The sequence below is a fragment of the Somniosus microcephalus genome, unplaced genomic scaffold (genome assembly GCF_052327205.1).
Source record: "Somniosus microcephalus isolate GS21.2 unplaced genomic scaffold, FLI_Smic_1.0 scaffold2041, whole genome shotgun sequence".
NCBI lineage: Eukaryota > Metazoa > Chordata > Chondrichthyes > Squaliformes > Somniosidae > Somniosus > Somniosus microcephalus.
The window spans coordinates 1,061-11,620 of record NW_028227228.1 but is presented as its reverse complement, the minus strand read 5'-3'; the positions used below and the strand labels follow the sequence as shown (position 1 = coordinate 11,620).

Here is a 10,560-nt window from a genome sequence, read left to right as displayed (position 1 = left end):
AGATTATTTCAATGGTCAGAACGCTTCTTCCACTGACATTGCAGATCTTCATGCTTTATATCAGTTGTCTATTTGAAATTGGTGCTATGAAGAATAAATGAAAAAATGTGCTTCAAAGTTCGTGAAGGGTTTTTCTAGGCCACCCTCTCTGTCGGTACAGCAATAGACACTTTAAAATGCCAACAAAAATGTCAAACTATTCTTGCTCTTTCCCAACGGTAAGAACCACTTTACGTCTTCTCATCAGCTTCATTCTTATTTCAGTTACCTTGTTATCTTTCACTGAGTCCTGAAGAAGTTCGACGTCCACCTGTAGACGAACCTGGAAATACAGATGTGTAGACCAGTCAGATACCTAGGGGTCGATTTTCAGTGTGCCGTGAGGCGGGCTTTTAGACGTGCGGGGGGATAAAATTCCGAATTCGGGGGTCCCGACACCATCCCGCCCAAAACCCACCTCCATGTAAGTTTCAAAGGAGGCGGGTACCCGCCCTGCACTGGGACCCACCTACCCGAGGCGGGAAGGGATTAGTGCCAATTAACTGCCTGTTAACAGGTAGTTAACAGGCAGTTTTTAGCCTAATCCCTATTTTGAAGGTTGTCATATGGGATTCCCGACAGCTCCAAACCACGCCAAGTTAGAGGAGTTGGGCCGTCGGGTTGAAGGACTTGGAGGGGTCGAGATGTCGGTGTTCAGGTGAGTGATGGGTGCATGAGTGCAAAGGTAAGTGTGTTTGGTGTGTCTAAAGTGTGTAAAGAAGTTTAAATTACCTGTACTTACCTTTACAGCCTTCCTTCCTCTGGGTTTCGGGAGTCCATCATTCAGCCGGCACAGAAAGCAGAATGGCCGCGAGCTGTCAAAAGTGACAGCCTGCAGCTTTCAGTGCCGGCGAGATTTCTAACTGAGTCTGCGTAGAAGGACTCAGGTTAGAAGTAAGACTCAGTGTTTGACAGCTTCAAACAGCTGTGAAACACTGATATTTCATCTGTCAACACGTCTTGACAGATGAAATTTCAGTCTGTGATGTCACCTGTTTCCGGGTGGCCCTTAATTGGCCTGCTGAGCCCACTGGGCGGGCTCAACAAGGTCAATCAAGTGAAAATCGCGTGGATTGGCCGCATCTCGATGGAGGCGGGACTACAACCCAAAAGTTGTAGTCCCGCCTCCTTCCCGACTTCTGAATGAAAATCCAGCCCTTAGACTATGGTTGTGCCTTTGTTGTTCATCATGTGGTGAATTTCCTCAGGGCTTTTCCTGCTCTGCTGCTGGAACTTCAGCACAAACTCTGTCTACATGTGTAACTGGGGTTTCTGCCAAAGTTACAGTGGCAAAGCAGGAGAAGCTCCTAGGAAATTCACCTATAGTGCATAAGACCTGAAAGCATCATATATAATAAAAGAGTTATAAGGACAATAATAATGAGCTGGAGTTTGCTGGAAGGGGCATCTCGCACCGTGCCTGGTTAGTTAGACATTTTCTGCCCTGGAAGTTACTGGAAGTGCGAGCTGATAACGGCACGGTGAGGGCAATGACGCATCTGGGACCTTGGTGACCGATGGGACCAACAGTGTATCTCCTTAACCAATGAGATTAAAGGGTTGAGAAATAAACAGAGGAAGGACTGAGAAGGAGGGTAAATTAGAGTGGGTGAATTCAATGTCAAATCAGGTACAGAAAGACAAATAAAGAGAGGGAAAGAAAGATTGGATTAAGAGAGAGAGAAAAAAAGATACAGACAGGAAAAGTAAGAAAATAAATGTAAAAATTTTTAATTTGACTTTTTAAAATCACCAACAACAATTCACAACCTGAGGAATGAGACGCTATAGTTTTAATTGTTAATTTTTTGGGCCGGAGAGGTTGATTGGAAGTCATTAACAATTATCACATCGTTGAAAGGATACTTATGCTGTTAATTACTAGACTTAACTCTCTGTGGTGAGTTTAATGGGCAATTCATGTGCAAATACAGCAACTTCATGAAACTCACGGGAAGGTTAAGTGTGAGATGCTGTTTTCATGAGGCTAACGGTGGAGTTGTGCAAATTGTCCAGCAACTTGTGGTGATTCGCAATTCACGGAGTATCTCTTGCTCGCCACAAGTTGCTGGCCGCTTTGCACATTAATAACAGTGTGTGTCTTTTACACGCCATTATTTTTTCAGCAAATTCGGTCCCATTGTCACAGTTGAGATGGCAGAAAACACAGTGTGAAGAAGGAGTAGGATGGCTAATATTAACATATAAGATCATTGTAATAAAATAAAAGGTGCATTGATTTCATGTTCATTTGCTCCTGGAGCTTGTAATGTCTTGTGAAGTCTCTTTGGCGCGAAGAGGTCTGATGTGCAGTGAGGTTATAAGATGTGTTCTGCATTGAAGGTTTGGATTTGACCTGAAGACAGGGTGGAGATGGAATAATTGCAGTGGTGGCAAAGGGAGAGAATTAAAAAGAAGATAGTTCTTCATTCATTATTTGCAGCCTGTAGGACCACCTGAGTGCTGGTATAGCCATTGGGACCAAACCTTGTGGATTTTCAGGGCCCCTATCTTTGTTGTTGAAAAGACATGTGCTCCAAAAGGAGATTCTACAAACAACTATCAAGTGTACTTTTATAGGAGATAATAACATGAATTGGAAATGGACTTATGTCCTGATTGTGGACTTGAAAGTAGATACCACGTGGTATGAGTTATTATTGTTAGATGTATTAACAAGGAATATCTGTAGTGTATGTGCTTTAAGTCAGAACTACTTTTTACAGCTCCTGTATACTGTAGTACCGGCAGTGACCACACCGGTATATAAGCTGTGCGCATGCCTCTGTACCCCAGTCTAGAAATTACCCTCCTCCAGTAAAGACCTGTTATTTGTTTATGTATAGCACCCGTGTAATTATTTATCCACTGAACCACGGATCTAACAGTGGCGACGAGTGTTGATGCGAATCTACCTGCAACATAAAAAAAAAAATAGTCGTGTCCAGGAACACGGGCGTCGACCGCGAGCAACCGCCCAGCAGTCAGGCAGAGATCCAACCTCGCTGGGGAGGCTGTGGAGAGCCGGGCTTGGTTCCCCAGCCACAATGAACAGTAAGAGACCAACGACAGGTCCAGAGCAGACCCTTCCCGAGCAGCGGCGGCTGGAAATGACCGACGGCAGAGAGAGAGAGCCGGGCAGCGTCGACGGGGTAAGAAAGAGGGTGAAGAGAGCAGGGCGCAGCCGGGGGTTGATCACCGAGCGGTGTCGAGGAAAAATGCTGCAAACCGGAGAGAGAGAGGGTAAGAAACAGCCGGGTTCTAGACTGAGCAGCGTCGACAAATATCAAGAGAAGAATGCACAGAGCACAGCCAGGGATCACGGGCTGATCAGGGTCCGCGGGACGAAGCAAGGGGAGACGCCATTGAGCCGCGGAGAAGCAGGGAGAACGCGGGAGGTGCCATTGAGCCGCGGAGAAGCAGGGAGAGTGCGGGAGGTGCCATTGAGCCGCGGAGAAGAAGGAAGAGTGCGGGAGACGCCATTTTGCGAAGCCGCAGCGGAGAAGACGGGTGAGCGCGGGAAGGAAGGAAAGCGCGGGAGATGCCATTTTGTGCCAGCGGAGAAGAAGGGGAAGCATGGGAGGCGCCATTGGTGATAGTTAACGCACAACCAAGGATGCCGAAGAGTGGCAGTATCTCTACGTTCGACAATGAAGTCGAAGATTGGGCGACATATGTGGAACGTATTGAGGTGTACTGCAGGGCGAATGAAGTGCCAGATGCTAATAAAGCACTGGTTCTGTTAAATTCCATGGGTGCAAAAACTTATGGGTTACTGCGAAATCTAATAACCCCAGAGAAGCCGGTAAACAAGAATTTTGAAAGCATAGTAGAAATCCTACAGGACCACTTAAACCCCACATCGCTGCTGATAGCAGAACGATTTAAGTTCCATAAAAGGAACCAACACAAAGACGAAAGCAATGCTGAGTACCTAACGGAACTGCGCAAGCTATCGAAATACTGCCAGTTTGGAGCGGGACTAGCAGACACGTTAAGGGACAAGTTTGTGTGTGGGCTACAAAGTGAAGGAACCCAGAAACGGCTTCTATCAGAAAAGGACCTTACGCTGGACAAAGCTTTTAGTATGGCAGTATCACACGAAGCAGCCGCAAGGGGCGCTGCAGAGATACAACGGAGACCGCAAGAATATGGCACCAACGAAATGACCTATGGAACAGGGAAGTGCTATCGCTGCGGCAGAACAACACATGACCAGAAAGATTGTTGGTTCAAGGACCAAGTGTGCAGACAGTGTGGGAAAGCAGGACACATAGCAAGAGTCTGCAGGTCTGGGAAGAAAACCAACAGTAAGAAATCTCCACAGGAGAAGTACAAAAAGGTACACCAGGTGATGGACAATGGTTCAGATGAACAGAAAAGTGACACAGACTCCGGAAGCAAGGAGCTGGGTTGTCTGAAACTACATAAGGTTACCGAAATGGAGGATCACCAGACTATCTGGGTTACACTCAAGATAGACGGAGTCGAAGTGGAAATGGAATTGGACACAGGGTCAGCTGTAACAGTCATAAATCAAAGCGACTACAAGCGGCTATTTTCACACATACCCTTGAAAGCTACAGAGATTGTCTTGAAGACGTATACGGGGCAAAAAGTCTACCCCAAAGGAAAAATAAGGGTGAAAGTGACATATAAAGGTCAGGAAATACCTAAAATGGATATATATGTATTGCCAAATGGAGGACCACCACTGCTAGGACGTGAATGGATCCGGAAGATACATTTAGATGGGCATTCCATACAGGCACTGAAGGTGGAGGCCAAAAAGGATGACGACGTCACATCTGGACGACTGTCAAAAATGCTAACTGACGCAAAAGAAGTGTTCCAGGAGGGACTAGGAACACTAAAAGGAATAACAGCAACAATTAAAATAGAGGATAATGCAAGCCCAAAGTTTCTGAAGGCCAGACCAGTGCCTTATGCGATCAGACCAGCGGTTGAAGCAGAGCTGGAAGGGTTGGAACGTTCAGGAGTACTGTCCAAAGTGGACTGGAGCGAGTGGGCTACACCCATCGTTCCTGTAATGAAGAGGTCGTTGAGTAATACGCCTGGGGAACCAAAGAAGGTTCGCATCTGTGGGGATTTTAAGGTGACAGTGAACCCAGTCCTTCACACGGTGCAATATCCGCTTCCACGAATTGAGGATATTTTCGCCTCGCTATCTGGTGGTAAACGCTTCACCAAAATTGATCTAGCCCAGGCGTACTTGCAAATGGAGGTAGAAGAAGCTTCGAAACATTACCTTACGATCAACACCCATAAAGGTCTCTATCAATACAACCGGCTGGTGTTTGGAGTAGCCTCGGCTCCGGCTATCTGGCAAAGGGCGATGGATCAGGTCCTGCAAGGGATTCCAGGGACCCAGTGTTATTTGGACGACATCTTGGTCACGGGCGAAAATGATGGTGATCACCTCGCTAACTTGGAGAAGGTGCTCGCCAGATTAAAGGAATATGGGCTACGAGCTAATCGCCACAAGTGCGAGTTTTTCCAGAAACAGATCTCGTATTGCGGCCACTTCATCGATGAAGAGGGGTTACATAAGTCCCCTGACAAGATAGAGGCAGTAGTCAAGGCTCCAGCACCGGAAAATGTGTCACAACAGAGGTCGTTCCTCGGGCTGGTAAACTACTACCACAAGTTCTTACCAAATTTGTCTATGGTATTACACCCGCTGAACACCCTACTGCAAACAGGGGTACCATGGAAGTGGGATAACGAAAGTAGACGAGCTTTCCAGAAGTGTAAAGAATTGATCACATCAAAAGAGGTGTTGGCCCATTTCAACCCAGCACTATCAATTCGTTTGGCATGTGATGCATCACCCTACGGCATTGGAGCGGTGCTGTCGCACAAATTCCCAGATGGGTTGGAGAGGCCAGTAGCCTTTGCATCTTGGTCACTAACCTCAGCCGAGCGCAACTACGCCCAGATTGACAGGGAGGCCCTCAGCCTAGTATGGGGAGTAAAAAAATTCAACCACTATCTGCATGGACAGAAGTTCACCTTGCTGACTGACCACCAACCACTTGTCTCCATCTTTAATCCTAAGAAGGGCGTGCCAGTAATGACTGCACAGCGGTTACAAAGATGGTCCCTGTTTCTAGGGGCGAATCAATATGAAATAGAATATAAAGGCACGAGACAGCATGGGAACGCTGATGGGCTATCGCACCTGCCACTGCCTACTGTGGAGGAAGCACCAGCAGTGGACCCTATCGAGATATTTTATTCGTCGATAATTGAACGATTGCCAGTAACAAACGCGGATATAGAGAAGGAGACCCGCAATGATCCGACGCTGTCACGGGTATATGAATTGACGGTGAGGGGATGGCCAGCACATGGCGACTCACTGTTGCCAGCATTCTCATCCAGAAGAGAACAGCTGTCAGTATGCCAGGGGACAGTGATGTGTGGATCCAGAGTGGTGATTCCACCCAAGTTAAGGGAGAGAGTGCTAAATGAGCTACATGAAGGTCATCTGGGGGGAGTGAAAATGAAAAGCCTAGCTAGGGCTTATGTGTGGCGGCCGGGAATCGATCAACAAATCGAAGACCTAACTAAGAGCTGCTTAGGATGCCAGAAGGTCCAAAATGTACCACCACATGCCCCTCTACACCCATGGGAGTGGCCCTCCTCTCCATGGCAACGGGTGCACATTGATTTCGCTGGTCCATTCATGGACTCAATGTTCTTAATAGCAGTGGATGCTCATTCAAAGTGGCCTGAGATGATAAAGATGTCTTCAACCACTACAGAGAAAACGATTGCAGTCCTACGGACCATATTTGCCAGAAACGGGTTGCCAGAGCAGATTTGCTCTGATAATGGACCACAGTTTGTGTCCGACGAGTTCCAAAAATTCATGAAAAGGAATGGGGTAAGGCATTACACATCCGCCCCGTATCATCCAGCCACCAATGGATTGGCTGAGAGGTTCGTACAAACCTTTAAGAAGGCGATAAAGGCCAAGTGCAACGAGGAAATTCCACTACAGCATAAGATGGACAATTTCTTATTAGCCTACCGAAACGCGACACATGCAGTTACCAACCAGACCCCGGCCATGATGTTCTTTAACCGAAGGTTGAGATCTCGTCTGGACTTGCTCAGACCAAATGTGCGAAGAAATGTGGAGGACAAACAATTCCAACACATCAACGAGAAGCCGACAAGGAGCTTCAATGTAGGGCAACCAGTCTTGGCCCGGGACTATCGAACAGAGAAGTGGCAACCCGGAACGATATGTACAAGGCAGGGGCCATTAATGTACACAGTGGATGTCGGGGAGAACATTGTGAGACGCCACGTCGATCAGATCTTAGCATCACAGGAATGCGTCAACCCCATGTCTCGAGTACCTGGGGATGAACCCGACATACCGGTAGTATCTACTTCAGACCCAGTAGCAGTGGAACCCGATGAACTACCCGATGAAAGGGGGTCAGAATCGCCTCTGCACCAAGAACAAGAACCTCCGGAAAGGCGCTATCCCGAAAGGGTCAGGAAGCCGCCCCAAAGACTGAATCTATAAATGGACTTTTGTTATTGAATGTACATGTAAAAATGTAATTGTTATTTGAATATTAAGGGGGTATTATTAATCTAAAAAGGGAGGAATTGTAGTGTATGTGCTTTAAGTCAGAACTACTTTTTACAGCTCCTGTATACTGTAGTACCGGCAGTGACCACACCGGTATATAAGCTGTGCACATGCCTCTGTACCCCAGTCTAGAGATTACCCTCCTCCAGTAAAGACCTGTTATTTGTTTATGTACAGCATCCGTGTAATTATTTATCCACTGAACCACGGATCTAACAATATCCTTCCTCTCTTACAATTTTTAATGGAATGAAATTCTGGGAACCAGGATGGGCAGAAATATGGTGCCACTGTATGGAACCTTTGTTGATTTTCTCCTCCCTAATCCAGGAACACTAACTAAGACCCAATACCAACATCAGCTAACTCAGCACAGAACTGTGTTCAAACTTAGAATCTTACATAGAAGAACAGTTCATTTATAAATGTAACATTTCCAAATTTGCTGATGATACAAAGCTAGGTGGCAGTGTCAGTTGTGAAGAGGATGTGAAGAGGCTTCAAGGGGACCTCGACAGGCTCAGTGAGTGGGCGAGAACATGGCAGATGGATTATAATGTGGATAAATGTGAAGTTATCCACTTTGGTAGAAAAAACAGAAAGGCAGAGTATTTCCTAAATGGTGAAAGATTGGGGAATGCAGATGCTCAAAGGGACCTGGGTGTCCTTGTAAATGAGTCACTGAAAGTGAATGTGCAGGTGCAGCAAGTCATTAGGAAGGCAAATGGTATGTTGGCCTTCATTATAAGAGGATTTGAGTACAGGAGTAAAGAAGTCTTACTCCAATTATATAGGGCCTTGGTGAGACCACACCTGGAGTACTGTGTACAATTTTGGTCTCCTTACCTAAGGAAGGATATACTTGCCATAGAGGGAGTGTAACGAAGGTTCACCAAACTGATTCATGGGATGGCGGGACTGTCGTATGAGAAGAGATTGAGTAAACTAGGCCTGTATTCTCTTGAATTCAGAAGGAGAGGGGATCTCATTAAAGCATACAAAATTATTACAGGGCTTGATAGGATGGATGCTGGGAGAATGTTTCCCTTGGCTGGGGAGTCTACAACCAGAGGCCACAGCCTTAAGATAAAGGGTAGGCCATTCAGGACTGAGATGAGAAGAAATTTCTTCACACAGAGGGTGGTGAATCTTTGGAATTCTCTACCCCAGAGGGCTGTGGAGGCTCAGTCATTGGGTATATTCAAAACAGAAGTCGATAGATTTCTGACTAGTAAGGGATATGGCGATAGGGCCGGTGAATGGAGTTGAGGCAGAAGATCAGCCATGATCTCATTGAATGGCGGAGCAGGCTCGATGGGCCGAATGGCCTACTCCTGCTCCTATTTCTTATGTTCTTATCCATAGAAATTTACCATAGTAGGAGACCACTTGACCTATTGTATCTGAGGTGACTCTTCACTAGAGCAATCCAAAACTAATCCCACCACACTGATCTTTTGAACTTTTTTATCCTTCAAATATTTATCCAACTTTCCCTTAAAAGATGGTCTGTGCCTCAACCACTCCCTGTGGCAAAGTATTCATGCTCCAACAACCCTTTGCGTAAAACAATTCTCCTATTTTCTGAGCTGCCTTGATGTTTGTACCATTTTCAGTGCCCCTCTCAGGATCCCGCAGATCAGGTTGGAGTAGAGCAAATAGGAGTGCTTGTCAGGTATTTCCACGTAGCCCATCAGCGGATTCTTCTCCAGGAATAGTGAGCAATCATCTCCAGCTAGGGTCCAGAAGGTCACACGAGGAGTCACCCCAAGGTACATCTTGAAAGCAACCTGAGAACCAAAAAACAGAGTAACTTTTATTCTGCCTTGTACCACATTGACCTGGCAGTCTGGGGAACTACAATCAGAAATGTCCTTTCAGCAAATATCTTCTGCAGTGGGCACTTTCTGTTGTTATTTTAGTCTTTTTAGCCATTTTTCTCCTTGCCTTCCCCTCCTGTCATAGCCAAATACATCAATCTAAATGGATGACTAGATCTTAGCAATTTAAATACAGTTTTCAGAGAAAATGCACACTGTAATAATTAAGAATAGCCTCTTTCAAAACTGCTAAAAGTTTACCATATGTTAGTCATCAGAGTAAATTCCCTCAAATACAATGGGGATGAAATTCCTCAGGGATGCGATCTCAGCAAGTACACTGGGATCATGCCCGCTGATAACCGTTGCCACTGAGCCCACTGGATTTTGTTGTCCTGGGCATGGGCTCAGTTGAGCTAATAGTCTGTGTGACAACAGTCTGGATATTCCTAATTAAGTCCTGAAAGCCCTGAGCAAGATTATTCTTGAGAGAATAAATAGAAGCAGTTGTGGCTGCCAGTCCGGAAGTAATGATCGCCCTTAGAACCTCCTCCTGATATCTTGTTGCTGCAGAAATGTGAGAGTGCAAGAACAGTTGGGAAATAATAACCACAACATAGTTGGTTCAATGTAATATTACTAGACTGGAAAAGGAAAGTTCAGTGTGATAAAAAAAGGATCTGGCCCAAATTAACTGGGCAGAAAAGTTACCAAACAGGTCGACAGATCAACAGTGGAAAATCTTCAAGAATGAGATGCATAAGAGTACAAAATACATATAGTCCAGAAGGCTAAAATGGGATGCATCAAGTTATAGAGTTTCTTAGGTAAGTAGAGAGATTACAACTAAACTAAAACTTAAAAGGAAGGCTTATGGTAAATGTAAGGTTAACCATACTGAAGATAATCATCAGGGTATAGAAATATAGGAGGGAGATTGGAAAGGCTAAAAATGAACATGAAAAAAGATCAACAGATAATATAAAAGGAACCTGTCAAAGCTTTTATTAACATATAAAAAGTTTTAAAAAGTAGTTGAAGAGACAGTACGGCAGAATGGAGTCTAAT

The 10,560-nt window shown here is 45.5% G+C and overlaps 1 protein-coding gene across 1 annotated transcript; it reads right to left on the bottom strand.

Moving 5' to 3' along the window:
* Positions 1-7: 7 nt before the first annotated feature.
* On the bottom strand, positions 8-9,546 carry LOC147080142 (trafficking protein particle complex subunit 3-like; the record flags this gene model as incomplete). The annotated part of the gene is made up of 2 exons (XM_085981252.1): positions 8-322; positions 9,280-9,546. Coding segments are annotated over 2 exons (393 nt in total), but the record flags the coding sequence as incomplete, so codon positions are not given.
* Positions 9,547-10,560: the final 1,014 nt, after the last annotated feature.